At 31.3% G+C, this 24459-nt stretch overlaps 4 protein-coding genes across 5 annotated transcripts; 3 read left to right on the plus strand and 1 right to left on the minus strand.

Annotated features, from left to right (window-relative positions):
- Positions 1-1502: 1502 nt before the first annotated feature.
- LOC105792749 (uncharacterized) lies at positions 1503-5438 on the plus strand. 2 transcript variants are annotated; one of them, XM_012621508.2, is made up of 4 exons: positions 1503-1599; positions 1688-1928; positions 3468-3639; positions 5206-5438. In XM_012621508.2, the coding sequence occupies exons 2-4, from the start codon at positions 1754-1756 to the stop codon at positions 5297-5299; spliced, it is 441 nt and encodes a 146-aa protein (XP_012476962.1). In that variant the 5' UTR covers positions 1503-1599; positions 1688-1753; the 3' UTR covers positions 5300-5438. The 2 variants fall into 2 exon arrangements, with proteins under 2 accessions (XP_012476962.1, XP_012476960.1); XM_012621506.2 differs by having other exon boundaries at positions 1532-1928.
- A 3197-nt stretch (positions 5439-8635) lies between these two features.
- On the plus strand, positions 8636-9674 carry LOC128043128 (probable carboxylesterase 18). Its single transcript, XM_052635359.1, has one exon. It carries the CDS (start codon positions 8648-8650, stop codon positions 9650-9652), a length of 1005 nt encoding a protein of 334 aa, XP_052491319.1. The 5' UTR covers positions 8636-8647; the 3' UTR covers positions 9653-9674.
- Positions 9675-12631: 2957 nt separating this feature from the next.
- Positions 12632-13938, plus strand: LOC105792750 (probable carboxylesterase 18). The gene is made up of 2 exons (XM_052634908.1): positions 12632-12636; positions 12805-13938. The coding sequence occupies exons 1-2, from the start codon at positions 12632-12634 to the stop codon at positions 13775-13777; spliced, it is 978 nt and encodes a 325-aa protein (XP_052490868.1). The 3' UTR covers positions 13778-13938.
- A 562-nt stretch (positions 13939-14500) lies between these two features.
- On the minus strand, positions 14501-21912 carry LOC105792752 (uncharacterized). The gene is made up of 12 exons (XM_012621511.2): positions 21763-21912; positions 21585-21671; positions 18497-18630; positions 17796-17854; positions 17277-17331; positions 17128-17178; positions 16487-16526; positions 16251-16291; positions 15745-15846; positions 15303-15350; positions 14946-15065; positions 14501-14760 (listed from the first exon to the last, which is right to left on the minus strand). Exons 1-12 carry the CDS (start codon positions 21809-21811, stop codon positions 14698-14700), a joined length of 849 nt encoding a protein of 282 aa, XP_012476965.1. The 5' UTR covers positions 21812-21912; the 3' UTR covers positions 14501-14697.
- Positions 21913-24459: the final 2547 nt, after the last annotated feature.

Genomic DNA, 24459 nt, shown 5'->3' on the forward strand with positions numbered 1-24459 from the left:
CTAGTTTTTAAAACATTGAAGGTAATGAAGATGATTTATTTATCAACACTTCATCGGTTACATACTTGTGCTCATAAATTATTTGAGTTCAATTCAAGAATTGTTCGTATTTTATTCGATAAAATTTGAGATAAAGCAATTCAAGCTATTGAGTGAGTTGAATTTGAATCGCCTTTAAGTCTAATGAACTTTTGTTTATAATATACAATTTAAATATTAAAATTTGTATATGCAAAAAATAATTCGAGATCAAGTTTAAGTATGAGAATCAAGTAAATGAGTCTAATTGAGTTGAGCTCAAGTAGTTCAATTATATTTTGAGTTAAGTTGAAGTTTAAAAAATAACACTCAGTATTGAACTAGCTCAGTTAGTCGAACCGGTTGGACTGAAAATTGATTGGGGTACCCATACCAATTCGATATAAAGGGTTAGACCAATTGACTCACAAATAGATTGAACCGGACGGTCAAACCTGTTGAATTATTTTTTTCTATTTTTGGATTATTTAATAATTAATTCAATCGAACCGGTCAAATCAAAAATCGACAGTCTAACTGGTTTAACCACCAGTCCAATTCTAAACACCTTAAAATGTAGAAACAAAAATACAAAATATACTTAAACACTATTGTTTTATTGTTGTATTTGCATAAGTTTTTTTTTTTATGATTCTAATAGCTTATATGTTTGGTGTGCCCTAAAATATAGGCATTGTTTAATATATTATTTAGAATTTAATATTTAAATTTTTTATTTAGTTTCGATATGAAGTTGACATTTTTTTCTTACTTTGGTATTTAACTTTTGTTTTTAAATTGCCACCAGAACTTGACACTTTTTCCTAATTTGGCACCTAAAGTTTTTTTTTTACTTGATTTGATTGTTAAACTTGTCAAGTGTTATACAAATTACCCCAAAACACTAATGATGTTGATTTTTATGAAGGAACAAAAATAATTAATGCATGACATGTGACACATAACATGAAATTTAATTGTAGAAATTGTTACATTTATTTAGAATTTCCTCAAATTCTAAGCTGCCTATACTTATTATTTCAGGTTAGCGAGAGAGGTGACCATTGCAACTGGGGTGAGGGCATGAAAGGGGTCCACGCATCATGATGGCTCCTCCAACTCAATGGTTGAACACTGACATACAAGTGAGGGTTTCTTCCTTGCTCCTCTTTATTGGCAATGGCAGCTTGATTCAAGCAGAGTTTGTTCACTTCCCGAATTTGGATTCCAAGTTATTTAGGTTTCTCTTTTTTTTTTTTTTGGTATGATTTATCTTAAATTTATTGTTTCTGTTCAATTTTCTTTATATTAATTGTACATCAGTTCAATTTGATCCTTTGTTGCTTCTATTTTTTTTTTGAATTTTATGAAAAAAAAACTTGGTTGTGGGTTAAAAATATTTCACCCACGTGTATAAAATAAAAATCCTAACAAAAAGATAAGTATATTATTTGACAATAATAAAATTTAAATTTTAAAATAGTTTCAAACAAAAACTAAAACAAAAAGGAGATAAATTTAAAAAATTCGAATTTGACTTTTGAACAAACCGGTTGACGCTAGTGTTCACTAGAGAGCCTTGTAGCATTATAATTCTTCAAATTTGTTGTTTTTCATTTCATTTCCCTCTGGTTTAGGTTATAATTTTGATTTCTCCAACTGCTTTCAGTGGAAGCGAACCGGATAGGAGAGGCACCGATCCCATTGTAAAAGCCGTAATCGGAGCACAGGAGCGATGAATGGAAACGGCAACGGGAACGGCAGGAGGCGGAGAAGAGAAGTGGAAGAAACGGACAAGGGTTTGATCTGGAAACTTCCGCAGCTGAAGTTGAAGGAAGTGGGTAAGGTTGGTCCTGCTTTCGGGCTCGGCGCTGGTTGCGGCCTCGGCTTTGGTATCGGCCTCGTTGGAGGTATTTTCATTACTATTTTTCCCTCAATTCACTTTCGTATTCCCTTTTTTAAAATTTTAAAAAAATATTTCCCTGCTTTAGAGAATTATCATTTTGTTCAACCATTTGGGATAGTAATGTGCATTGGATCAGTCCACTATGAGGAACGGAAACTAGAACGAAATTTGCTATTTCTATAAAACCTAATTCTCTAGGGTTAGACTTCTCCAGTTCGTTTAGTAGGAACGATTTGTTGGCAAATAATTTTTAGAACTCCTATATATATGTGTGTATATAAATTTTTTGTGTTTATATAAATATATAATTAAAATAAATAAATTTGGACGTTGATGAATTGTATGTTTTACTCAATAATTTTATAATAAACTATAGGCTTATGGGTACATTAGTTTTACTCAATCGGATTGCTAGTGTTCCCTGATTTGGAAGGAACAAGCATACCAATTTGAAAATCGCTAGGGAGATAGTGATTTCTGGTAACAAAGTTACCGTGTGTATAGGTAGGTATATGCATTTTTTTTTTCTTGACCCTAGTATCTGGTAGCCAAATTGGCCTCAGGTTGGACTTCAAACAGGTGGAAGCTCTCTTGGTGTCTATTTTCTCTTAGACTCCAAATCCGAACCTTGCTTAGGATCACTGAGCTCCTTACCTCTCCGTTCAAGAGGCAGTCTCAAACCCTGTCCATTTCATGTCTTGAATCTCAAAGTTAACTGAATTGTTGGGGACTAAAACAAGAAGTTTTACAGGCCTCAACCATTTGAAGCCATACAGAGATACTAGTAGAGTCACTAGCTGATAAGAGATCTAACTTAGCAATAAGTTCATATTACTTCAAACTGCATTTCTTTTACATGCAAGAAAGGCTATTAGATAAGGTTAAGACCCCCAAAGTTATATACATACACTTGAACAGCTATTTATATATTAGGACAACTTGGAAAGACTCCTGACTGAAAGCTTTACCAGCTTCATAAAAACACTTGTACAAAGATCTTTCATAAAGCACACTGCGACTGGGTAACATAATAAGCTTACCAAGCTTTAATATGAAAGAAAATAAAATAGAGGATTGATTAGGATATAAGTTAAGGAAGCTAAGCATGATGGATTGATATAATGTGCACTAAACACTAGTGGAAGCCAAAAAAAAAAAAGTATCATATTTGATGGTTTAAAAGATAGCTACCAACAGTGTAATTCAGTTAAAGGTGCATATTAAAAACATATACAATCTATTTATTAATTGAATTGCAAATATTTAATCCATACTTGAAAAACATTTGTTGAATAAATGAATAATTGATTAGATGCTAGTTTTACTGTGTGCTTTTGGAAGATCAAAGGCTACTGGCCTACTGCTAAATTCTCTTTAATTTGTCAATGATCATAAGTTTTTTGTGCTTCATACTTTGGGATTGCACGGACCTAAAGCTGGTGTTTTTATTTATTTTCTTCAATTCTAAGTTTGTTCTATTCAGTGTCACATGATGATCTGCTCTTAATTTCTTAGCTAAGCGTTGAATGGTTTTTGTCATCAGGTGCTGGCTTTGGTCCTGGAATTCCTGGCTTGCAAGTGGGCTTTGGTTTTGGTGCTGGATGTGGGGTTGGTTTAGGATTTGGCTATGGTGTCGGTAGGGGCATCGCTCATGATGAGTACCGTACATATTCTAATGTTAAAAGCCTATTTGGCAACCAGCATCTTCCTATGCAGTGAGTATTTTTATTTATATATGTATATTTGTTTTTGTTCTGCTATATCTTTCTAAGTTCTCTATGTCTATAGAAATAATACAATTAACTTCACTGAAGATTTTGCTTGAATTTAAATGCATGTTTTCCTGACGTGAAACAAATACCTTTGTCACCCTACTCTCTAGCTTAGCAAGTTGTTGAATACTTTCATCCTTCTTGTTGAAGTAGGTTTTTGGATTTCTAAAGAGTATGGGGTTTAAAGTTATTAAAGCCAGGTTATTTTGATTTGGATATAAAAGGATGAAGTAAAAACAAATTATCTTTGAGGCGGTGGTGTAAAAACAAATTGTTTGGAACTCCAATACTCCATTAATGAGATGAATGGCTGTAAGTACGGCTTCCTCCAAAAATTGTTTGGAATTTTCCTCTGAAAAAGGAGGGCACAGTTTGTTCCAAGAAGGTTTCAGCTTCCATTTTATTAAGTTTATAAAAACCGGATGATTCATGAATATTTCTCTCCTTTTGAAAAAATGGGGATAAAACTTGATTAAAACACTCCATTGTATCATCCATTGACAGTAACAACTTGAAAATGTCGAACCCAGATCTGGTCTTAACTTGGCATACTTGTTTTATAGATGAGCATGGATGAGTAACTATCCCAGTGTTCACGTAGCAATCTGTAAAGTCAAGATAGTAAAGTCCGTTGGCCTTAGAACCCCCATTCGTGTTCCTCATAACTTGATCCCGAAAAACTTGTTTAGGCAAGAAGTCAAGCAGTAGTTTAGATGTTTTGCAATTTATTGGATGGATATAAGGATTGTCCTATGTGAATATCTTCTTCCCTGTTTACCGTCATTTAGGAGCCATTGGCTATAATAATATTTTTATTTCAAGGACAAGGGCTATAAGTGGAAAACCTATGAGATGAGTAAGTCATGTGGTCGGTTGCTCGAGTATATGATCCAAGAGCTAAGTGAGGATCTGAAACACTAAGAGCACATGGGGAGAGAAACTTACTTGAGAGTGCTAATGAACATGCACTTTAAGTTTTTTTTTTTTTTTTTTAATTATTGAGTTAAGAAGGACTTTCAGCCGATTAATATCATCTTTGTTGAACTCTCTAGTACATGGAGTAGTCTGATTAAAGTAGTGATGATGTTGGCTTGAGTAGGGTGTGCTTGTTCCTTTTGTTGTTGCTTTGGGTTAAGAATACCCTGGTCTATATTAAATTCCCTTTATCCTTGCTTCTTGATTTTTGTTTTATGCTGTCCGCATTTGCGGCAATAGATTTTCTTGAAACCAGTTCATTTGTACTGAGCAATAGTGTAATTGGTTCCACGGTTGAATATCAAGCACGAATCCTCCCCTGCTTTGAAATGCTACATTAGGTTTCAAGATTAACAGTTTTCTCACGACACTTCAAGCGTCTAAATGATTGTAGAATCGAATGGCACTATAAAAATGCATAGTAACCTATATGTTGTTTGCATTTTGCATTTTACATAAACAATGTCACCAACACTTCTGTTTCATTGGTAACAATTTTTTATTTGTTATCTTTATACACTGTTATACGATCAGGGATGAAATCGGTGGCTTAATCGATGAGCTCGTGATTAATACCAAGAAGGTAGCTGTAGCAGCTTCTAGAGAAATTGAGAAGTGGAGAAGATGAATGAACTTGAAGGATATGTCATTTGTGAATGTTTAAAAGGCAAATATTTCTTATTTTGCAGTATAGTGTTTGCATGAAAAAACCTGTAGGGATGTATGTTACTTATTATAAGTTTAAAATATGTTCATGTTTATATTTATTTTGTTCTTTTCTTTGGGTACAAAAATATGATATTTATGATATGCTAGTGTCGTGTCAAGTAGGAAAGCCGGTTCAAACCGACTTAACCGATAGCTCTCGATCGAGTCAGTTAGGTCAAGTTAGTTATGATTGCTGAGGCGGTTTTGTAAGCATTTAAAATATGTTCTCTCAATTGGTTATTAGATATGAATATTCGTAACTTAATCGACTGGCTTAACCGATAACCAAAATTCAACCGGTTAACTGATTTAACTAACTTAACCGATAGCCAAAAATTATTTTTATATAATATATACAATTTTTAGCCAAAATTTGAAATTACCAGTCAATGTTAAGTGATTTCCAAATAGATAGTGAATTAGCATGTGTAATTAATTGGCATAAATGTTTGGATACATTTTCATCTAAAATTTTAAAATGGTATTAATAAGTAATTGTGTAAACTATCAAAATTATCACTTTTGTTTGTCTCAGATTACATTTTAGTTACTTTGAAATGTTATGTTTTAGTCACTTACGTTATCGTGTTGTAATATTTTAGTCACAGAATCGTTAATTTCCGTTAACGGTGTAACAGTAAATTGAAATGGCATGTTAAATCATTATTTCAAACGAAAATTTTAGGTTAAATTATACAATTGGTCCCTATATTTTTCCGTTCTGAGCAATTTAATTTTTTTATGCTCTTTTAACTTCTTTTTTTTCTTTATTTTCCATTCTCTTCTTCTTCTCCTTTTGTTTTCGTCTCTTCTCTATTTCTCTTAACGTAATTTTTCTATGTAAACAATATTTCTTTTTATTTATATGATATCTATATAAACACTTGATGATAGTGAATTTTAACATAATTTTCTTCTTCATTGTTGTTTTTTCATCGATACTAATGTCCACCCTCATTGTAAGACTACTATGTAAGCACCCATTACAACTATTTGTCAACTTCAAAATCCAAACAAATTGACTAAGAGAAATTGTTCTACATAAACTGGAAAAAGGAAACATAAAAAGCAAACTATACGACAATAACAAAACTGAAAAAAATAGTAGCGGAATGCATTAAAAGAAATGGAGAAGAGAGGAAAATAGTAGCGGAATGCATTAAGTATAACTTTTTTTTTGTTTAATATTTAGCAATAACAATTATATGCAACTGTTATATGTTTTTCATTTGTTAAATTTCTAAGCATAAATGACATAACACATTTTTAATATTTACATTATAGTATTATATATTTATTTTCATAAAATAAATTACGACATATATAAAAGAAAAGAAAAAGTTAACATATTATAAACTTGAAAATTGGTTTAGCGAATTCAAGCGTTGAAAATTAGAACTCCAACCTCAATTCATATTTTAAGTTCATCTATTTTTTATTTTAAATTTATTTTTAGACCTAATATTTTTATACAAATCTTCTTAAATTTTAAATAAACTTTTAAAACTTGAACAAATATCTCAACCCTAATCACTTAATTGTCATGTTGCATAAGATTAAAGAATGTAAGGGTGAAAGTGAACTTGTTTTAGTCAATCGGTCAATTGGATACCTAATGAAAAACAAAACAAAATGTAATCTATGGACTCACCTAAACATTTGTTTGCATTCATCAAGTCTTTTGTTTCTTGCACATTTAATTAATGCATTTTAAATTGATTGTCTCAAAGCCATGCCCCTCAATTTTAACTAATTAGGCATCAAATCTTTAGAAAACATCAATCCGCTGGCCGGCCATTATAAATAATTAGAGATAATATAATTTTTGGCCCTTAAACTTAGTTATTAAGTTTATTTTGGTATTTGTAATTTTTTTGTTTTGTTTTTAAACTTGGTAATTATATATTTTAGTTCTTAAACTTGGATTTTGTGAATATTGGATTATGTAACCAGTGTTATGGAATAGGGCTAGGTTAGATGGGCTTAGAATTGATTGATATAACGGTTCAAACAGAAAGATTGAGCCGGTTGACTTGGAAATGACTTGAAATTGATAAAAAAAAAAGAGAACAAAATTTGATAGTTGAACAAGTTTAACTAGTTTAATAAATTTTTTTTAGATTTCTATTAATTTTTAATTGTTTATTTAATTATTGTTGGTCTGACAATCAAACCGATCAAATTGGTTGAATCGAAAGTTGGTGGTCTATTATGTTCAATCAGCAGTCCGATTATTAAAACACTGAATGTAACACTTTAATATTGTAAAAATATATTTTTTAAAATTTCAAGTGATTATGTGACATAATCTCATAGCATCACATCATCAAACTTTTATATTTTTCAAGTTTAGAAATTAAAATAAACTTAATTGTCGAATTCGAATGCTAAAGTGGCCCATAGGCATCAAAATAAATTCGGTTGTCAAATTTAATGACCAATTGATACATTAAAACATATAATTCTAACTAAAACACATCATCGCAACATTTAAAAAAACAAATTTAAAGTACTTTATTTTTGCATCACTTCATTGACAATGTATAAAATTATTAAATAATATATGTTTACAATCATTTATCAAAATAATATAAAATCAACAATATTTTACATAAAATTACAATTAATAATTTGATTTTAGCCCAAATCACGACAGTTCATGATGATTTAAGATTTCAAAATGAAAAATTAAACATTAATCTAATATCACAAAAATCCTACCACCTCAAAATCTCAAATCCTCACCAATGAATATTAAAAAGAATTAAAAATTTAAATTACTTGAATGATACATGATTTAAAATTCATATTAGTAAATAATTATCATTTTCATGATATTTTAGTTAAAAAAACAAAATTATAAACTTGTTAAGATAATTACTACCATCGGTCCAAAACATATCAGTCCAAGCTCATGAGGTTGTAAACTAAACTCGCAGGATGATATCGTAGATTGAGCTCGCTCACCAAACCTACTCCCCTGCGATGTTATACGTGTATGAAAACACGTAACACGTGTTTAATCTAAAGTAGAGTACGTGTCTGTATGCATGGAGATGAAGAAAAATTCCTCAACAAAAGTCAAACATATAAATTATGAAATATGAATTTTAAATAAAAAATGAATTATATGGTATCTCCGCAGCCGTACGTATATGATATATCCTATAAAAAATGGGCGTGGATATATCGGCAGTCGGCACGTCCAATATATATAGCTGCAGATATAATACAGAAGTGAACTGTGAACTCTAAGCTGAAAATAGCTATGTCCTCCAATAATCCAATTTCCAATTTCCAAGACGTGCCTTGGAAACAACGATTCTACAGGTCCATGCTTGGCTACGGCATCCACTTCTCTCGCCGTTCCGATGGCACCATCAACCGCTTCATCATGAACCTATTCGACCTCAAAGCTCAGCCTTCCAAACAACCCATCGACGGCGTCATAACTTCTGACACCGTCGTTGACGCCACTCGCAACCTCTACTTCCGTCTCTTTCTTCCTTCCTTCGAACAAAACACCAACATGCCACTCATCGTGTACTTTCACGGCGGTGGCTTTGCATATATGTCGGCGAATTCCATAGCTTGTGATGACCTTTGTAGAAACCTTTGTAAGAAAACCGGTGCGGTGATAATATCCGTTAATTACAGGTTATCCCCCGAGCATAAATACCCATCTCAATACGACGACGGATTTGATGTCTTGAAGTTCATCGACGACAAAGCTAATACCAAAAATTTTCCTTCGAATGTTAATTTAAAGCAGTGTTTCATCGCCGGTGATAGTGCCGGTGGCAACTTGGCACACCACGTGACGGTGAAAGCGTGCGAGTATGGATTAAGAAACGTGAAGCTGATAGGGTTAATAGCAATACAACCGTTCTTCGGCGGGGAAGAAAGGACGGAATCGGAAAATAGATTAGTTGACGCGCCGGTGCTGTCAGTGAAGGGTACGGACTGGTTGTGGAAGACGTTTTTGCCGGAAGGGTCGGACCGGGACCATCCCGCTTGTAATGTGTTTGGGTCGAAATCAGTTGATGATATAAAGAGGTTGAAGTTTCCGGCGACGATGGTGGTGGTCGGAGGGGTTGACCCGTTGTATGATTGGCAAATAAGGTACTATGAAGGTTTGAAGAAATGTGGGAAAGAAGCATATCTGATTGAGTATCCAAATGCTTTTCACTCATTTTATGGTGCACCTGAATTGAAAGAATCTGGTTTGTTAATGGAGGAAGTGAAAGATTTCATAGGGAAATTAATTAAATAAGTTGATATCCAGGTTTTTAGAATCGGATGGATTATTGGATTGTTAGTGGAATTCATTCGATTCATTCGTTCGATACAATTAAATAAATTATTAAAAATTTATAAAATAAAAAAAATAGTTCAACCAATCCAATTGATTTTTAGCTTGGTTTAATCCGTTCGTACCAATTGCCAGATCAACTAGTCTAATGTATTTATTCGAACTGATAACTCGATTGGTTCTCGATCCATTCAGGTTCAAACAATCACAATGATAACTTCATTGTCTACATACTTGTATTTTTAAGGTTTTAGGTTAAATTTTGTCATTAATTCTTGTATTTTATGAAAGTTATGGGTTTAATCCATGCGCTTTAATTTTGTCATTTTTAGTTTTTACTTTTCAAAGTTTAAGTTCAGTTGTTTCTGAAATTTGATGCGACAAACTTATTATCATATGTGTAATGTCATATCAATTTATCATTTCCACATATTACTCACTAAAAATCTAGTGAATGGATTAACGATTATGACCTTCTGTGATTGGCTTGGTGGCCAAGGGATATTTACCATAAAACCCACCCAATTTTGAGCCTCCTATTTGGGCAACTCTCTTTGGACATAGTGTGTGCGTGTTTGGTGTGTAGTGTGGGTGTGTCTTTACTCTGTGTGTACTAATCCTTTAATTGTACAATACTCAAAAAATGAATTGATAATTGTCGTTTGCATCAAGACTGAAATTTCAAAATTCGATAAATATAAAAACTTAGAATAGCCTTATTGGAGAATATGAACTAAATATACAACTGTATACATAATATATGTTTAGTAATTGAATTTAACCTAACAAATGTAACTGTACTACTTGATTCAGGATTAAAATTTCAAAATTTAAAAAGTACAAGGACGACTAAGCTAATTCAACAAGTAAAACTATTAAAATTAATCAAATTAAATTATATAGACTAAATCCACAACTTTCATAAATTACATGAATTAATAACAGAATTTAACAAAAAGTTTTATAATGTATAATAGTCATAAATCTCCTAACCTACCTTCCTTTCGAGCTCCCTTAATGATTGCATCTCTTGAACACTCGTTTTCAGTTTGCCTCTCTCTTTTCTCTTTATGCTTATTTTTTTTCGGTGAAGAGAAAAAAACAATTAGATTACATTAAATTGAACCGGGCAAAAGCACTATCTGCTTTATCATGATATAAGATTGTTAAAACCTCCCTAAGCAGATTATCGAACACCCTGAAAACCTTCCTCCCTCTCTTTTATCCGACATTGCACGATATTTTTCCTTTGCGCTTGATCGAGAAACTGTTCTTTGGGTGGGTTTGGATCGGCGATTGGGTGCGTTGCGGTGCGGTGCGTTTAGCTTATTTTTTGTCTCATGCTACAGTATCACTATAGTATCTAATCTCACTGCCACCGCTGTTTTTACACTAAGCGCAGGTAAACGCACCGCCCATCTAAACTCACCCTTTGTTTCTTGCTACTCCATAAGATAAGTGAACCAGCAAAGAAGACACAAAAACCTGAAATTGATCTCCTTGAATCAGGATCCTTTTCATTTTTATGAAATAGATCTACTTATGAGTTGGATGAATGCTTGAATTTCAAAAAAAAAAAATCAGACTCAATTCATTAAAAAAATTCATATAACTATTTTTAAAATAACAAAATATTATTTTATATTAATATTTATATATTTTATAATTAAATTTAAAATAAAAACTTTTAATTTAAGATTAAGTTGAGTTGTACACTTTAAAAGCAAAAAATCTCTACTCAAACTCGATCGCATCCGCATCTACTATACAGATGAATAAAACTATGATTCATCCATTGTTTTCTTTTTTCAGTCTTCTATTCTAGGTTGAATAGCGATTGGTAGGGTTTTCCTGCTCGTCCATGGAGCCTTGTGATATATTTTCGTGATTTAACAAATAATTTTAATATATTAACAATTAAATTTAAAATTTAAAATTTAAAGGAAATAAATAAAATTCTGGAAATATAAAAAAATACGTTGCATATTTTGATTTTTATATTTTGAAAATGAATGTGGGACTGACTTTAACAATGTGGTAATTATTAGTGGGGTTACGTTAAATTAAAGAATGTAAGGTTGAATAGGATTATTTTTATCAATCGGTCAGTTTCATACACAGAGAAAAACCCATAAATATTAATATATATATATATATATATATATATATATATATATATATATATATGTATGTATGGACTCACCTAAGCTTTTTGTTTGCATTTATGAAGTCTTCTGTTTCTTTGCACATTTAATTAATCGGTCACCTTTTGGTTACAACTACTTGAAATAATTAATTTTTTAAAACACGAACTTTTAAATTCATTTTATAATGAGACATTTACTATGAGATTTTTAGTTTGAACTGAATTTAATAATTATAATTTAGTTTTAATTGAGTATTAATTTAATTAATGTTATTATCACAATAATTAAAAAATGGATTCAAACATATGTATATATCTATTATGTTTAAATTTAAAAGTTTAAGGATAAAGTTAATAGTTTAAAATGTATGAGAAATAATTTTAAATTAGTTTTTCTTTTACTTGTATACCTAAATAAATTTAAAAGAAACTTTAATTCCAGAGTAAATATAAAAAATTCACGATTTGATTAAAATGTAGACTCAACTTTGCTATTAAGCTAAAACGTAATTGATAATAATAATAATAATATAGATATGAGATAATATTTGCAATGTTTTCAAAAATAGATCAATAATTTTCAATTCATTTGATTCAAATTAAATAAATTATTAAAATGTATAAAATTTTAAAATTATTAAATTATAAAATATGATTTAATTAATTTTTAGGTCGAGTAAACTAGTTCATACTAATTTATAAATTAATCGAGTTTTTACATTATTTTAAATTAATATATTAATAAATTTTCGACTTAATCAATTTAGTTCAATTATAAATACACTGAATATTTAATGAGGTTTTCACAAATGATTTTCCATAATATAAAAATATTGAATTCAAACCCATAAATTAAAATTGCATTATTAAATCTATATCCGCAGCCGTACGTAATCCATAGTTACCTGCAGTCAAATATTAAAGTTGAACCAACAGTGAATTGAATGAAGTGAGTTGAAATCCATAGTTACGTGCCATGGAAACATCGATTTTTCAGTTCCATGTTCGGCTTCGCCGTCAACTTCTCTCGCCGTTCCGACGGCACCATCAACCGCTACATCATGAACCTCTTCGACTTCAAAGCTCCTCCCTCCCAACAACCCTTCGACGGCGTCAAAACATCCGACACTGTCGTCGACGCCACTCGCAACTTATACTTCCGCCTCTTTCTTCCTTCCCTAAATCAAGACGACGACGTGCCAGTCATCGTCTATTTTCACGGCGGTGGTTTTGCATATTTGTCGGCAAGTTCCATACCTTGCGATGACTTTTGTCGAAGGCTTTGTAAGAAAACCGGTGCAGTGATTATATCTGTAAACTACCGGTTGGCCCCAGAGCATAAATACCCATCACAATACGACGACGGATTTGATGTCTTGAAATTCATCGACGACAACGCTAATGCCAAAAACCTTCCCTTAAATGTTAACTTAAAGCAGTGCTTCATCGCCGGCGATAGTGCCGGCGGCAACTTGGCGCACCATGTGGCAGTGAAAGCGTGCGAGTACGGATTAAGAAATGTGAAGCTGATAGGGTTAATAGCAATACAACCGTTCTTCGGCGGGGAAGAAAGGACGGAATCGGAGACCAGAATAGTTGACGCGCCGATGATATCAGTGAAGGGCACGGACTGGTTATGGAAGGCGTTTTTGCCGGAAGGGTCGGATCGGAACCATCCAGCTTGCAATGTGTTTGGGCCAAAATCGGTTGATGATATATCGAGGTTGAAGTTTCCGGCGACAATGGTGGTAGTCGGAGGGTTTGACCCGATGCATGATTGGCAAATAAGGTACTACGAAGGGTTGAAGAAATGCGGGAAAGAAGCATGTTTGATTGAGTATCCCCATGCTTTTCACACTTTTTATGGTGTCCCAGAATTGAAAGAGACTTGTTTGTTAATGGAGGCAGTGAAGGGTTTCATGGAGAGATTAATAAATTAAATAAAGAGGGGTGTAGTTTGAACTGGCCCTTGAGTCGGGTCAGATAATAATGCAACACTTTTGAGTCGGGTCAGATAAAATCATCATTTAAATTTTTTTTATAATTATTTGTAATTTTCTAATATTTTTTATATTTTAGATTAAATATATTTAAACTTTTAGGTGATAATGTGTCATAATAAAAGAGTATCACATCTAACATATTAACGGAATTTAAGTTTAATGGCTAAATTGAAAAGAATTACCAAGATCTAAGCCTGATGTAGACCAAAAAATTTCTAAGGATGAAGTTAGAAAATTGTCTTATTCAAAGATTAAGGATTTGTTTAGGTGTGCTTTTGAAAATATTTTTACTTTAGAACACTGATAAATAAAGTAAAATTTTAACTTCTAAAAGGTCTTTTGATCGGAAAACTAAAAATTTTAACTTTTTTTAAATAAAAAACACTTTTGGTTGGCTAATTACTTTTTAATCTTCCATTTTTAAACACACGTAGTATCCCAATTCCTTCTCCATTTTCTCTTTCAAAGTTTATTCTCTGGTTCTTCTCTTTAACTTTCTTCAATTATTCAATTGTCTTCAAGGTTTTTACTTCTCTTTCTTTCTACTCCCTTAATTTCATCTTCTCATTTTAACTCTCCATTTAATTTTTTCGTTTTTTTTCCCATTTCAGGTTAAGCAATGGCATACCAAAGTACTACGAACTCAACAGGTGCATTTCAAAATGGCTGGGGTAGGTAACTGGCACAAGAGCACATGAACCAATATTGGCACATAATATGAAAGCAATGGCATGTGTCTGATATTCGTTCTCCAGTAAAATATGCAGCATTTACTTGTGATAAATTGCTCCCTTGGTTCAAGCCTATTAACATTTTTACCATATTAGCCTATCAATTTTGAGTTGTACATTACCTGATCAGGCACGAAGATCCAACATGTATTCCTCTCCACAGGCACATTTAATCACGTGAGAAATCCCCTGTAAAACAAGGACGCACCTATTAATAATCTTGCTAGGAAAAGAACTGGCCTAAGAGACTTTTAAGATGGCGGAATCATCGAATTATCTCGTGCAAGCGAACCAGAAACATTCAACCATCTGAATTACCCCATCCGAAGGCCGCTTCATGAAACAGAAAGCATAATCTAAAACCATATATCTACCTTTATTCGTTCAAGGTGGTCCTGCAGTGAGCAAAGATACTCAGTTTCTCCGTCTTTATCTGATAGAAGTGCTTTGTATTCTTCTTCAAGTGCCATTACACTTATTTCCAACAGCTCCGGCTATAGTTACAAACAAAATTTGTAACGAAACAAAGAAAACTGTAACAGATACATAAATTGTACATAAAAGTAGCAAGTATGCAACCATTTCACATCATATACTATTTGGTATGCAACTCAATCAAACATTTGCAAGGATTAATTATGAATGACAGTTCTCTAATGGCATACTTGTATAACTTTCATTCTTGTAAACAAGCTCACAGTTGTATGAAAGCATTTCAGCAAGCAATTCACCTTAAAATGGTTTGATCCGCGCTTTGCTTGCTCAATAGACTCCTTAATCTGAAAAAAGGAAAACCATGAAAGAATTCTAAAAATATGGAAAACAATCTCCTGAAATATTTACAATCAGAATTCTAAAAATAAGGAAGCTAAAACTAAGCTTCGGTTGTAAATATAGAAAGCAATCCACTTTGTATTTTAGACAAATGGATAAAACCGCTTCCATCCAAATGAAATAACTTAAAAATATAATTGAGTCATATTAGTAAAAGGAATTATGTATTTATGTAGCATTCGTGTATTTTTATATATCATAATAAAGTTTAAGGTCTTATATATTTATATAAACTTTGATATGTTAATAATTCGTGTTATATAAATTTTGATACATTTATACATTTGTATTGATGCTATTTTTTGCATCGTGTGAGTCCGCTTGAATTTATCTACTAACCTTTTCATTATCTCTCATGAGTGTGGCTTTCATTTGTTCAATCCCATCTAGCTTGGCTTTCTCCAAGTCCAACTTGACAATCAGGTCATTCCCTTCATTATTCTATTATTAAAAGGAATCATTAGATATAGCTAGGGATAAATATCAAATATATATAATTTTTTAATATGCAATTTGATATATAATTTTATTTTTGGTACAATTATACACATGAAATTTAAATTATGGTTTATATGTATACATTTAAAGAACTGAATACATGTATTTATTTTCATATTTGATTAATATAATTGTTTCTCAATGCAATATATCAACCTAAAATGGTGTTAATTCGATAATGTTGTTAATAATTTGTGAAAATTAAATCAAATCAAAATTTTATGTATAAAATCACACAAAACCAAATTTCATGTACGACATTCTACGTTAGATCAAAGTTAATGTATAGTTTATCGAATAACTTAACCCCTCAAATCTTTTTCAGTCATTGGCGCAAGGGTTTTTACCTCATTGTCCGTGATCAAACAGTTTCCAACACTAATGTTACCTGCAAGATTAACCCAAAACAGTATGAAATAATTGACATAGTTATAAGGATCAATTTCGCAAATCACCAAAATTTGTTGTAGAACATGGCAGTTGAGTAAAAATAAATGCTTAGGATCAACTTTCAAGCATAACCCGCATAAACAGTTCAAAGAATTCCTCAAACAATAAATTGAGATAAGTCTTGAAGCCAAACCTTCAGATTCAGTCATTTTCTCGTCAAGTTTATTGTTGACCTGCAGGAGCTAATTATTAAAATTTAAGAATAATAAAAAATAAATAAATAATCTATTTACAATAATTAGAAGCTACCCAAACACTCAGATAAGCAAAAAGATGTCATGAATTTATTAACCATTACAGATTGATTTATAACTAGGGTAATCCTTGAATATTTATCTGCATAAGGGCTCTCTCTCGCTTTTCCATACTCAAGCAAAATCATGAATTAACCAGATCAGCTCGAAAAATATATTTAAACTAATTTCACGTGGATCTTCCAGCAAACAGGAACTTAACTTTTACATGAATTTTCATATTAAAAATCTGCATTCAAATAATATATGTTATATGCATGCTTATTGAGGGACATCAGTTTATTACTATGCCAAAGACCAAAAATCATACAAATTGTACGAAACCTTAGAAACCAATCTGTGTTGTCAAGAATTGCTATATAACGTACCATGTTATGTTACTTATTCAATCAAGTCGGACTCACCAACATTAGCCAACAAATTGTATAAGATGAAAGAGAGATGAGTATACTAGCTCTGTACTACAAGAACTTTTTCTTATTCCTAAACAAAGGAAAGCATAGAAGATGTAGTAATGTACCAAATCATGCTCTTCCATTTGTCTTCTATGTTTCTGGGATTTGACCCAGTCCTACGCACATATGAAGAGGATATCACCAACTGCATGCTGAAGAGCTGAATGCAAAACTCAGAAACCTAGAAGTGGATTCTGGAACTCAAAAGTCAAACCTGTTGTTGCTGCAATTTGTAAGAAAGATCCTCGACCACCTTGGAGTAGTAAGCCCTGTTATCAGGATAAAGGAGATAGGGATTCATCACATAAAGCATGGAAGATAAATAAATCAAGCATATGAAAGAATGTGAGTATAAGTAATTGACAAGGTTCAGCCTAAAATCATTAAATCAAACATATAAAAGACTGTAACATTAAACCAAGAACTGCAGCCATCCATCAGAACTACATGGTCCACTGACATTAATATGAGGCAAGCAACGTCCTCAAATCCATAGCAAAAATAGAACCAAGTATTGTGAGTTCCATCATTGTGAAGGACTTAAGGCCTCATATGTTGATCAACATGTCAATATATGTGACATTTCTCCAGAAAAATGATCAAGAAACCCACAATTTAAACATAGATAGCATGCTGACAAACAAGCTACACATCATCTTGGAGTTTAAGACAGTTTTCACAGTCACAATATGAAACAGTGTAGATTAAATTGTTATAAGCTCACTTGAATTACCTCTTTTCTATTAGTTTGGAAGATAAACTGATTTTTTCATGTTGAATAAGCTCCAGTGTCTGTATGCAAGTCAGAGACTAAAATGATAAGCGAAATGCTGCTAAAAAACATAATGGCAGTAGGATACCTCATCTCAGTTGCAGAAATAAATGTGTATGTAGCCAACATACGCATTTGGGGTAAAAAGTTAAAGTTTGACATGCATATTGTTCTGGTCAGATTAGAGTTGTATTTAAAGTTCTGAGTTTGAGCCTGCTATTCAGTAAAAAATTAGAACAGTAATCTCATTGGACCAGCATCTTACATTATGGCTATTCTCAAATTAGTTGCATAAAGGTTTCCTTTCCTTCTTAGTTTAAAAGTAGAAACATATATATACACACAGTAGAGATTCTCAGTCAGACATAGGCATAACAACGGGTTGAATATAAACTTTTACAATATCTACATCTGTATCTGCTTAATCGTTTTAGAAGCCATATCTATTTATATGCACATTAACTACAGGTTGAATATCCGTAAATATTTGAATCCGCATTATCATTGCTATTCCTATATAGACTGATTTTTTGGGTTTATTATATATAGCTTCTATTCTGGCTATGAGTTTTGCTTTCTTGTTCTTAGCAAAGTTCAAAACTGATGATCACATGAGAAGTCACTCATACAATTAAAGAGAGAGATAGAGATAGAGAAATAACTTGGCAAAGTGTGGTTGAATCAGAGTCTAGAGCGGCTATTTTTCTCTGTTTCTCAATTATCAGCGAACATAATTGGCCCTTTGCTGTCAGCATCTTCTCGATATCTTCCATAAGTTGTTGTTTCGTAGATTTTGCTGCAAATAGCAGAAAATACGGTAAGGTTTGAGATTAACAGAATGAAACAACTGATTCAATACAAAACATTGGATTATTTGTATTCAAAAGTAGAGAAAATGAGATGTATAATCCTTAAAAGCAAATATATTCAAAAACACTATACCTATCATTTCCTGCTATTTTCTTTTCCTTTTTAATATACCCACAAGAAAAGTAATTCAGTAGAGGAAAAATAAATAAGCTGTACACTCTTTCATACACAATTAATATCTAAACAAATCACTATTAAACTTGGCAATATAATTATACTCCTGCGCCTATAAAGTCATTGATCAAGAATACTGTGGTTATCAATATAAATCTAACTACTGGAACGTTCTAACATGGAACAAATAATTAAATATTTTAATTTACTTAAAATTCGATTCATATTGTATTCTTGTATATGATCCAAGTAAAAGATTATAAAGATCAGAGTAAATATATATAAATGTATGAAAATTACAAAAATGTACAGTTTTCCGCGCGAGCACGCGCATACATACATACATACATACATACATACTTACATACATACATACATACATACATGAAAAGGAAACGAAAGCACAGTCAAGTTATTCTATATTCCCGCCGAATCGATTAGCAAAATAAGGAGAAAAGAAGAACGTACCAGAAAGGATATCATTTTGCAAGGTTCGAATGGTAGTAAAGTGGATCTGCTCTTCAGCTGAAACGTTGGCGGCTTGATCCTCCACATCTGCCATTTTCCTTTCCACAAATTAACATTTTCCGAGAAAATAAAATTAAGGAACAAACAGAGTAAGTAAACTATCAAAGAAGAAAGAACCGTTGATCTGAGATCGGAGAGTTTTCATGTACTGCAAATACTCTTCCATTTTCTACTCGCGGCTTTGGTCTTCCTCGTCCAAATAAGAATTCGAGCAGTTTTTTCTTCTTTTTGCCTTTTGATTTTCCACGAAATAAGTAGAAAAAAAATTTAACAATTTGCTACGAGGCCGCGTCACAATGCCATGAATGTTTTCGTTCGCGGTATCAAGAATTTTAAAATCTCTTATATAGGTTTCCAAAAAAAAATGGGTTTTGCAGAAATTTATTAGGTACGTCTTTCTTACCGCGTAGTTGGTTCCATCCAATTATCCAGTGCCATGGTTGATTGAATGGCACCATTGCTCATGTGGTGGTCGGAAAGGTTTCATTTTTTTTTATAAGATGTAAATTATTTATTTTGATTTTTTACTCGAAAGATATGAAAGATCTCTTTTCGAGCTATATATACGACTTTTATTGAATACGATTTTTCATAAAATTTCATATGTATTTGTGACATCGAGTATGGAATTCTGTTTACTCATTTTAAATTGAGTATCCATTTCCCTCTCTTTCCTACTAGGATCGAAAATATTGTATTTTACATATCCATATGATTGAGTCCTTGAGTTTCGAAATAGTGTAAAAAGAAGTATTCGAATCATTGCTATTTGACCGAACTTGTTTTAAAAATCTCGATGCATTTTGAATTGTTTGTTGACACGACAAAGTCGGGAAAACTTCAAATTATTTCAATATTGGAGTTTTTTTTTTTTTTTAGTTTGAGTTTGATTGGGCTAAGCAAATAGTTCAGATTTTTTTAATGTTATAAAAATCGGAACGACTCAAATCGATTAGGTGATCAATTATTGATTTGACCAATTGATGCTTTGGTTCAATTGATTGAACCATTATTTTTATCTTGATTTTCGGTTTTTTTACTATGGGTGAGTTTGGATGGACAGTGCATTTACCTGCGGTTAGTGTAAAAACAGCTGTGGCGGTGAGATTAGATACTGTAGCGATACTGTAGCGTGAGACAAAAAGTAAGCTAAACGCACCACACCGCACCCAATCGCCCATCCAAACCCACCCTAAAGCTAAAGTTTATTATAAATCCTTGTATTATATTATAAAGTTCATTTTAATCTCTCTATTATTAAAAGAAACATTGTATATTTAAAAGTAAACATTTTAATCCTTACACATTAACTTTATTGTTAATAGAATACTGTAACTTAACGGAGATTGGCCTGACATTAAATCAATTATTAGCAAAGTTCAAAACTGATGATCACATGAGAAGTCACTCATACAATTAAAGAGAGAGATAGAGATAGAGAAATAACTTGGCAAAGTGTGGTTGAATCAGAGTCTAGAGCGGCTATTTTCTCTGTTTCTCAATTATCAGCGAACATAATTGGCCCTTTGCTGTCAGCATCTTCTCGATATCTTCCATAAGTTGTTGTTTCGTAGATTTTGCTGCAAATAGCAGAAAATACGGTAAGGTTTGAGATTAACAGAATGAAACAACTGATTCAATACAAAACATTGGATTATTTGTATTCAAAAGTAGAGAAAATGAGATGTATAATCCTTAAAAGCAAATATATTCAAAAACACTATACCTATCATTTCCCTGCTATTTTCTTTTCCTTTTTAATATACCCACAAGAAAAGTAATTCAGTAGAGGAAAAATAAATAAGCTGTACACTCTTTCATACACAATTAATATCTAAACAAATCACTATTAAACTTGGCAATATAATTATACTCCTGCGCCTATAAAGTCATTGATCAAGAATACTGTGGTTATCAATATAAATCTAACTACTGGAACGTTCTAACATGGAACAAATAATTAAATATTTTAATTTACTTAAAATTCGATTCATATTGTATTCTTGTATATGATCCAAGTAAAAGATTATAAAGATCAGAGTAAATATATATAAATGTATGAAAATTACAAAAAATGTACAGTTTTCCGCGCGAGCACGCGCATACATACATACATACATACATACATACTTACATACATACATACATACATACATGAAAAGGAAACGAAAGCACAGTCAAGTTATTCTATATTCCCGCCGAATCGATTAGCAAAATAAGGAGAAAAGAAGAACGTACCAGAAAGGATATCATTTTGCAAGGTTCGAATGGTAGTAAAGTGGATCTGCTCTTCAGCTGAAACGTTGGCGGCTTGATCCTCCACATCTGCCATTTTCCTTTCCACAAATTAACATTTTCCGAGAAAATAAAAATTAAGGAACAAACAGAGTAAGTAAACTATCAAAGAAGAAAGAACCGTTGATCTGAGATCGGAGAGTTTTCATGTACTGCAAATACTCTTCCATTTTCTACTCGCGGCTTTGGTCTTCCTCGTCCAAATAAGAATTCGAGCAGTTTTTTCTTCTTTTTGCCTTTTGATTTTCCACGAAATAAGTAGAAAAAAAATTTAACAATTTGCTACGAGGCCGCGTCACAATGCCATGAATGTTTTCGTTCGCGGTATCAAGAATTTTAAAATCTCTTATATAGGTTTCCAAAAAAATGGGTTTTGCAGAAATTTATTAGGTACGTCTTTCTTACCGCGTAGTTGGTTCCATCCAATTATCCAGTGCCATGGTTGATTGAATGGCACCATTGCTCATGTGGTGGTCGGAAAGGTTTCATTTTTTTTTATAAGATGTAAATTATTTATTTTGATTTTTTACTCGAAAGATATGAAAGATCTCTTTTCGAGCTATATATACGACTTTTATTGAATACGATTTTTCATAAAATTTCATATGTATTTGTGACATCGAGTATGGAATTCTGTTTACTCATTTTAAATTGAGTATCCATTTCCCTCTCTTTCCTACTAGGATCGAAAATATTGTATTTTACATATCCATATGATTGAGTCCTTGAGTTTCCGAAATAGTGTAAAAAGAAGTATTCCGAATCATTGCTATTTGACCCGAACTTGTTTTAAAAATCTCGATGCATTTTGAATTGTTTGTTGACACAGACAAAGTCAGGGAAAACTTCTGAAATTATTTCAATATTGGAGTTTTTTTTTTTTTTTAGTTTGAGTTTGATTGGGCTAAGCAAATAGTTCAGATTTTTTTAATGTTATAAAAATCGGAACGACTCAAATCGATTAGGTGATCAATTATTGATTTGACCAATTGATGCTTTGGTTCAATTGATTGAACCATTATTTTTATCTTGATTTTCGGTTTTTTTACTATGGGTGAGTTTGGATGGACAGTGCATTTACCTGCGGTTAGTGTAAAAACAGCTGTGGCGGTGAGATTAGATACTGTAGCGATACTGTAGCGTGAGACAAAAAGTAAGCTAAACGCACCACACCGCACCCAATCGCCCATCCAAACCCACCCTAAAGCTAAAGTTTATTATAAATCCTTGTATTATATTATAAAGTTCATTTTAATCTCTCTATTATTAAAAGAAACATTGTATATTTAAAAAGTAAACATTTTAATCCTTACACATTAACTTTATTGTTAATAGAATACTGTAACTTAACGGAGATTGGCCTGACATTAAATCAATTATTAAATTTTAAAAGCTAAACAACAGTTTTCAAGAATGAATAGAGGTAAGAAAATTAATTTTGCTTTTACCTCGAATTTGTTTTTATTCTAATTTTTTTTACGCAGTTGTTATGTTTCCATTTATTTTAAAGACTATTGAACCTTTTAATATGATCTAATGACATATCAGCTACCATTAAGCCACAACATCCGTTAATGACAAAGTTAATGTGTAGGGATTAGAATGTAAACTTTTCAAACATTCAGAGATTAAAATATTTCTTTCAATAATAGAAGAATTAAAATGAACTTAATGATATGGTACAAAATCTTAGAGTTAATTTATAGTTCAAAACGGTTTGATTTATATATGGTTTTATATCATATGTTTGACTCGACTACTATCCGCTTAGTTCTAACATCGTTGATCTGCTTAATTCATTTTAATTTCGAAAGTGAATAGTTCCTCCGACAAATTATGCATAGGATATGTATTAATATTATGGATTAAAATAGTTAAGTTTAGCCACAATATTGCATTATTATTTTATGTGTTTTGCCTGCATTAAATTAAATATTATCATTGTAATAAATAAAATAAAATTGATGTAAAAACAGTAATCTTAAAAATATTTTTAAAATAAAAGAATTACTAAATATATGACCTAATTTTAGCACTTTCCATTATGCAATTTTGAATTGTATTTAATTACTTACCATACAACGATGCATTGCATATAAAACGGTAAAATTAATTCGTATGGTATAATGTATGTAATAACGGTTTATTATTAAATTAAACCTTTGACTACCAACACATATCATATAGAGTAATTATTAGCAATTTATTTATTCATTTTATGTAAATAACTTTTAGGTAAGTTTTTAATTATTTATTTAATAAAATATAAATTTTAAATTAAGAACATTTCTTTTCCATTTTTATAACACGGATGATATTTTAAATTCAATTTTTAGCTTATATTATCTTTAAATTCAATTTTATAGTAAAATTATATAAAATATTATTTTATATAAAGATATTATACTAAAATTATAGCATTATAAAAAATATTTTTGTGATAATTAATGCATGGTTAATTTGTTCAATACTATCTTGGTATGCAAGTATTATTAAAGTAAATTAATGATATTTGAATACTATATAATCAAATTTAATAAATTAATTTTTAATCGTTAAATTAATTTTTAATATAATAAATAATTACACATGGTAAATTTTATAGTGACAAATTGCAAATTTTAAATGTGCCACATAAAAATGTTATTCTTTTATTGTAACATCAAATTGTTATGGTATTAGTATATATATATATATATATATGTCCAGCTTATTCTTTTATTGTAACATCAAAAAGGAAGGTCCTTCTTTGACATATGTCCAGCTTATTTTATTTTTATTTTTAAATTTTTTACATTATGTTAAGAATAGTCAAATT

Source organism: Gossypium raimondii, chromosome 8 (genome assembly GCF_025698545.1).
Source record: "Gossypium raimondii isolate GPD5lz chromosome 8, ASM2569854v1, whole genome shotgun sequence".
NCBI classification, from domain to species: domain Eukaryota; kingdom Viridiplantae; phylum Streptophyta; class Magnoliopsida; order Malvales; family Malvaceae; genus Gossypium; species Gossypium raimondii.

Coding starts and splice junctions, on each gene's coding strand:
- LOC105792749 (XM_012621508.2), top strand. CDS start 1,754: ATGAATGGAAACGGCAACGGGAACGGCAGGAGGCGGAGAAGAGAAGTG. Junction 1,929..3,467: donor TGGTATCGGCCTCGTTGGAG/GTATTTTCATTA, acceptor TTTTGTCATCAG/GTGCTGGCTTTGGTCCTGGA. Junction 3,640..5,205: donor AACCAGCATCTTCCTATGCA/GTGAGTATTTTT, acceptor TTATACGATCAG/GGATGAAATCGGTGGCTTAA.
- LOC128043128 (XM_052635359.1), top strand. CDS start 8,648: ATGTCCTCCAATAATCCAATTTCCAATTTCCAAGACGTGCCTTGGAAA.
- LOC105792752 (XM_012621511.2), bottom strand. CDS start 21,811: ATGGAAGAGTATTTGCAGTACATGAAAACTCTCCGATCTCAGATCAAC. Junction 17,855..18,496: donor ATTCAACCACACTTTGCCAA/GTTATTTCTCTA, acceptor ACTTGCATACAG/ACACTGGAGCTTATTCAACA. Junction 14,761..14,945: donor ACCACCTTGAACGAATAAAG/GTAGATATATGG, acceptor CTTGTTTTACAG/GGGATTTCTCACGTGATTAA.